Below are 6737 nucleotides of genomic sequence, written 5' to 3'. Positions count from 1 at the left end.
CTTTCTCTCGCAGGTGAGTGCATGAGCCCTTTAGCAAGATAAAATAATAATAATAAATAAAATTAAATTTAAAAAATATCTATTCTCTAAGGATATTTCAAGAAAACAGTAAATTATTATTGACTATAATTACTATGCATTATACGTGATTCCCATATTTTATTCATCTGATAATGAGAGTTTCTATCCTTGGACCAAAATTTTCTAATTTGTCCCATCCTCCAACTCTATTAATACTTTCTGATTCTATGAATTCAACTTTTTCATTTTTTAGGATTTTTTTTTCTTTTTTTTGCCATAGGGCACGTGCACTCACCAGAGACAGTAAGAGAAAAAGTGAGAATTCACCCTCCCGCAGGGGAGGTGGCCACACTGCAGTCTCTTCTCTCCTTTCTCCTCTTGGGATTTTGGGCATGCATGCACATGCACCCAGTGATTTTCAAGCTGCCAGGTCCGGGACACAAACCACAGTTGGCCATGTGAAAGTCCAGCACCTCATCCTCCACTCTACCTGCTGACCCCGAGTTCAACCTTTTTAGATTCCACTTAACTAAGATTATGCTGTATTTGTTTTTCTGTATATGGCTTATTTCACTTAGCGTAATATCCACTAGAGAACTATTACAAAGAGCAAGATTTTCCTTTTGATTGAGGTCAAGTAAATCTCCATTGTATATGTATATCATATTTTCTTCTTTCATCTACTTAAGTTGCTTTCACATACTCGCTATTGTGAATAATGTTACAATTTCTTTGAGAGTGCAGATATCTCTTCAAAATATTGATTTCAAATCCTTTAGATATATATCCAGGAACTGGATTGCTGGATCATATGGTAGTTCTATTTTTATTTTTTTGAGGACTTTCAATACTGTTTTTCATGACTGTATCGATTTACATTCCCATCAAGACTGTCTAAGAGTTCCCTTTTCTCCACATCTTCATCAACACTTGTTATCATTTGACCTTCAGATAATAACCATCCTAACAGAGTGAGATGATAGCTCATTATACTTTTGATTTTTATTTCCTTGATTATTGGTGTCATCGAGCATTTTTTATATACCCGTTGGTCATGTGGGGGTGAGAAAAATGTGTATTTCATGGTTGTTGAGTGAAATGTTCTGTAGATGTCTGTGAAGTTCATTTGGCTTATGTTATTGTTTAGATCATATCTCTGTTTATTTTTTGTCTAGATGATCTATCGAGAAGAGACAGTGGATTGTTGAGATCCCCACTGATTGGTGTGTTGTAGTCAATCTTTTTACCTACATCTAGCAGACTTTCTTTTCCATATTTGGGTCTTCCAGTATTGGGTGCATAGTTATTTATAAGTGTTATGTTCTCTTGGATTTGCCCTTTCAATGCTATTTAGGGTCCTTCTTTGTCTCTTATGGTTTTTTTCTTGAAATCAATTTCGTCTAATACTGGTATCATGACTCTGCTCTTCTTTTTTTTTTTTTTTCAGCGGGGGAGAGGGGGTTGTTTGCTTAGACTATCTTTTACTACTGGCCCTTCATTTTCAGTCATGTATTTCTTTATTAGAGTAGTGTGTTTCTTGTAGGTAGAAGTCAGAGTGTGCCTATTTTTCTTTATCCATTCAGTCTGTTTCTTTTGATTGGAGAATTTAATTCACTAACATTCAATGTCATTATTGATATTTGTGGAGTTATTCTTGTCATTTAGTTAGCCTTTTTGTGTGGATAGGGGTATTTTATGTTCTCTTATCTATTTTTATCTCTCTTTAGTTTTCCTGATATAATACTCCTTCATTAATTCTTAAAGAGCTGTCCTAGCTTTCATAAATTTATTTGGTTTTGTTTATCTGAGAATGTTTTTATTTATTCTTCACATTTGAAGGATAATCTGGCCAGGTATAATATTCTTGGTTGAAATTGTTTTTCTTTTAGAGTTTTGGATATGTCTTCCCATTTTTCCCTCCCTCCATCACTTTAATTGAGAGATATGATGTTAGCCTGATAGAATAGCCTTTGTATATAACTTGACACTTCCCTTTTGCTGCATTTGAAATCTTGTCTTGGTCTTTAATTTTTACCAATCTGACTGTGATGTGCCCTGGAGAGAATCTCCTTATGTTGATTTTTTTTGGTGTCCCTCATGCTTCCTGGATTTATATGCCTTTATGTTTCTCTAGATTTTAAATGTTTCCAGATGACATTTCATGAAAGAGGTTTCCCGTGCCTTTACCAGCTTTCTCACCTTCTGAAATTCCCATTATACAGATATAAGGGCATTTAATGGTGTCTAGCATTTTCCATATGTTACTCTCATTATTTTTTTTTGGTTATTTTTTCATTCTTTTTCACGATTTGGATTAAGTCAGAGGCCTTATCTTCCAGATCAGAGATTGTTTTCTTCTGCATAGTCCAATCTGCTATTGAAGCTATCAAAGAAGACTTTGATTTCTTATTTTATATTCTTTTTAAAAATATTTTACTCTTTTTTATTTATTTTAATTTGATGAGAGAGAGAGAGAGCAAGTCACCAGGTCCTGGACTCAAACTGTGGTTGGCCATGTGAGGTTCCAGTGCCCTTAACCACCATGCCACCTGCCAGCCTCTATTACATTATATTCTTTATCTCCAGAAGTTCTGTTTGATTTCTGGAATTCCTTCTTCATGTCATAAAACAATTTTCTAATTTTCTGGAGTTGATTGTTCATTTTCTTTTTGCATCTCATTGAGTTTTGTACAATGAATATTCTGAATTATAATTCTGTCATTTCTGTGATTTCTTGTGTTTCTCATTGATTGTGAGGAGTTGCTGTATTTTTTTGAGGGAGATACACTTTCTTTTTTAAATTTTATTATTATTATTCATACATTAAAACACTATACATCATTTAGATTGTAAAGCGATTTTATCCGGCATGATATACACCTCAATCCAGCCCAGTTGCGACCACCATACATATGCTCATCAATAGATAATAAGCCCTTATCTGTGTCCCACAAATGTCTTACCTCTCCATTCCCCCATCCCAAATTTCCTACGTTCTCCCCCTCCCACACTCTCCTTCCACTATGTCTCTAGTGTCCATTACAATTTTTTTAATACTTTTATGTTCTCCAGTCTTTCAGTCTCTACCATAGAGTGCAGACAGTTGGTATATGTTAAGTGGAGACATACAGTGTCTCTCTTTCATAGCCTGACTTGCTTCACTCAGCAACATATCTTCCATATTTGTACACTTTCTATCAAATTCCAGGGCTTTGTTTTTTTATGGCTGAATAGTATTCCATAGAGTATACATGCCACAATTTTTTTTTTGAGAGGTTTTTGCTATAGGGTGTGTATGCTCACCAGAAATACAGAGAGAGACAGGGAGACAGAAAGTGAGTAATCATCCCCCAGGGGGCATGGCCACGCAGCAATCCCTTATCCTCCATTCTCCTCTTGGGATCTTGGGCTTGCAAGCACATGCGCCCGGTGTAAGTTTAAGCTGCCAGGTCCAGGATTCATACTGTGGTTGACTACATGGGAATCCAGCGACATAGCCATTACGCTAACTGCTGGTCCCTATGTGCCACAATTTTCCAATCCATTCATCTGTTTGTGGACATTTGGGTTGGTTCCATGTCTTAGCAATCGTGAATAAGGCTGCAATGAATATACATGTGCAAGCGTTTTCCAACTGAGTGCTCTCCTGTCCTTTGGGTAGATACCCAGGAGTGGAATTGCTGGATCATATGGTAGTTCTATTTGAAGGTCTTTGAGGAACTTCCATATCGTTCTCCACAGTGGCTGGACCAATTTACATTCCCACCAACAGTGTAGGAGTGTTCCCCTTTCACCACATCCCCTCCAGCACTCATCATTATTTGTTTTTTTTTCATCTTTGCCATTCTGACTGTGGTTAGGTGGTATCTCATTGTTGTTTTGATCTGCATCTCCCTCACAATGAGGGATGTTGAGCATTTTTTCATATGCTTTTTGGCTGGTCATATGTCTTCCTTAGAGAGTTATTTATTCAGCTCATTTTCCCATCTTTTAATTGGATTAATCATTTTCTTCCAAGTAAGCTGCTTGAGTTCCCTGTGTATTCTAGTTATCAGTCCCTTATCTGAGGCACAGTTAACAAAAATACTCTCCCATTCCAAAGGTTGTCAATTCACACTAATTACAGTGTCCTTTGGAGATATGCTTTCTGATTTTCTCTTATTTCTTGAGGCTCTGCTTTGTTTTCTAGGCATCTGGTGAGGCACTCGCTTTTTCCTACTCATGTGGGCTAGTTTTCTGCTTGTTCACTCTGTGGTACTTTAGCTCCACACCAGCTTCTCTCTTGTTTCTAAAATTTTCTAATTCTGACGTGACTGGGCACTGACTTGAGAAAACAGACTGTAAGGTACTAGGTAACAAGACATTCAAGCCTGATGACCCTGCTTCTCCTTGGCTGTGGGACCTGTAGAGTGCCTGGTCAGTGAAGAACCAGTCAAACACCCTCAATCCCTTACTATCTCTGGGAGCTGTGCAGGTCCTCCCAAGAGTATGTGGGAGAGATTCTGTGAACCTGCTCCTTCCTCCTAGGTCTGGGACTTGCAAAGAGCCTTGCTGACAATGGAAGCAGCCAAACAGCCCCAATCTCTTTCTCCCCTGGAAATTTTAATGTTATTTCCTTCTTAATTCAGTTTCAAAATCTTATAGCCTCTTATGGTCTTTCCTCTCTCCCTATTCCTTCAGCCAGCTTGCCCTGGGAACTTTACTTCGGTTCACACTATCCCAGCTCAGACACTGGCTCTTCACTTGTCCTCTCTCTCCCTGTATTATTATGACCTCTTATATAATAATCCTCACCTAACACCTCCCTAAACTGTAATTCATTTACATTTTGCTACTACATTAAATGCCAGTAAAGCATAAATTGAATCAGGCCACTGACCTCAAAGTCATTAGTGTCTTAAAATTTTTCACAGAATTAAAGGCAAATAGCAGAGACCTAAGTGCCAAGTTTCTCCATCATCTATCCAATCTAGCTCTCAAACCTCAAATTTTGCTACTGCTCTCCTGACCACTGAATTACTGACCCCACATTCCTGTGGTTTCAGAATTCCATTCCATTAAAAACTCTATTCTTCCTCCCAACCTCTTGTTTTCCATCCTCTATCTCTCTCTGCTCCCATAAATATCTGCAAACCTTAAGCATTCTCAAAGGTCCAACTCAACGTATTCCTTTTTTTTTTTTTCTTAAAGAGGTTTTTGCTATAGGGCGCGTGTGCTCACCAGACAGACAGAGACAGACATAGAGACAGAAAGCGAGAAATCACCCCCAGGGGGGATGGTCACGCCGCAATCCCTTCTCCTCCATTCTCCTCTTGGGATCTTGGGCACACACGCACACATGCCCAGCGTGAGTTTTAAGCCACCAGGTCCGGGATGCGAACCGCAGTCGACTACGTGGGAGTCCAGCGACATAGCCATTACGCTAACTGCTGGTTCCCCCCAACGTATTCCTTTTGATAATATTTCCTGATTTCCTCAGGGCAGAAAATATATATTTTCTCCTCTGAACTCCTATAATACTGTAAACATGCCATTTTTATGGAATTTAGCAGATGACATTTGTGTGCTAATTTGCATTTGAATATGTATACATGGAATATGCCCCTATTTTTCTGTATGTTTCCTGAGGATATAACGTATCATCACTGTAACAAGACTATATTACCGAATCCATCCTAGTTTTGGAAGAGGTTCATAACACTTGTTCCATACATCTATTTTGTTTATAAAGTGATAGTTTGACTTTTCAATAACATGATTTATTTTCTCTTCTTACAAAGATATGCCTGAATATTCAGTCACGAATGAATTTTGCAGAAAACACTTCTTAATTGGAATTCTGCTCCGAGAAGTAGGTTTTGCCCTGCAGGAAGACCAAGATATTAGGCACTTAGCTTTAGCTGTCCTGAAAAATCTTATGGCTAAGCACTCATTTGATGATCGATACAAGGAACCAGTAAGTGTTTTTCTTTTTCTCTTCCCTAAACACCATTTAATGGCTCACTGCATTAAACAAATATCAAACCTACTGGTCTATTGTTTCTTATGTGAATCATTTCTTTTGGCTGTCTTTTAACCTAGAAAAAGCAGGCCCAGATAGCAAGTTTGTACATGCCCCTATATGGCATGCTTCTGGACAACATGCCAAGAATTTACCTGAAGGACCTGTATCCTTTTACTGTCAATACATCTAATCAGGTAAGTTTGCACAATATTTCAAATTTCTAGTTTAATAAAAATGTTTTCTTTCTAGTATTTTTGCCATGGATAACAATTTGTCCCCATTTGTGAGCAAACTATAAATTAAACAACAATTTTTGCTAGATATCTTGAAAAGTTCACATTAATGTCATTTGTTCCAGATTAGTCACGAGAGCCTTTTACCTGGTCCATTTCTTCAGTGCTTTGTTTCCATTTTCCTCTGTTCTCTGCATCACCTTCCAATCCTTTCTAACTTTTTACAGATTCTTCTGTAACTTTTACAGATTCCTTGCATTTATGGTCCTATCCTCGGTGCATACCTTTCCCTCAACTGGTTCTCATGACCTTTTTGCCCATACAATGTCAGTATAACCAACTGCCCTACTTACAGTCACAGCCCCGGAGTGACCTTCTTGTAATCCTTCCTCCTCTTAGTCATGGTGTGATAGGGACTTCACAACAACCCACTTGAGACCTGATGCCTGTGTTCAAATCCCAGATAAACTAACATACTG

General features: G+C 38.0%; 1 protein-coding gene across 5 annotated transcripts in view; it reads left to right on the top strand.

The window, feature by feature from the left end:
* The window catches only part of DOCK10 (dedicator of cytokinesis 10), a 262391-nt gene that overhangs the window by 207199 nt on the left and 48455 nt on the right, over positions 1–6737 (top strand). For 4 of the 5 annotated variants that reach the window (XM_027769882.1, XM_006143303.3, XM_027769880.1 and 1 more), the window contains exons 32-33: positions 5802–5977; positions 6103–6219. In XM_027769882.1, coding sequence (XP_027625683.1) covers positions 5802–5977; positions 6103–6219 — 293 coding nt within the window. Of the gene's footprint in view, positions 1–1196; positions 1245–5801; positions 5978–6102; positions 6220–6737 lie in introns of all 5 variants that reach the window. The other variant, XM_027769879.1, reaches the window with a different exon arrangement.

The sequence above is a fragment of the Tupaia chinensis genome, unplaced genomic scaffold (genome assembly GCF_000334495.1).
Source record: "Tupaia chinensis unplaced genomic scaffold, TupChi_1.0 Scaffold000095_1, whole genome shotgun sequence".
Taxonomy (NCBI): Eukaryota; Metazoa; Chordata; class Mammalia; order Scandentia; family Tupaiidae; genus Tupaia; species Tupaia belangeri.
The sequence above is the reverse complement of the archived record's forward strand: the minus strand, read 5'-3'. Positions and strand labels throughout refer to the sequence as shown.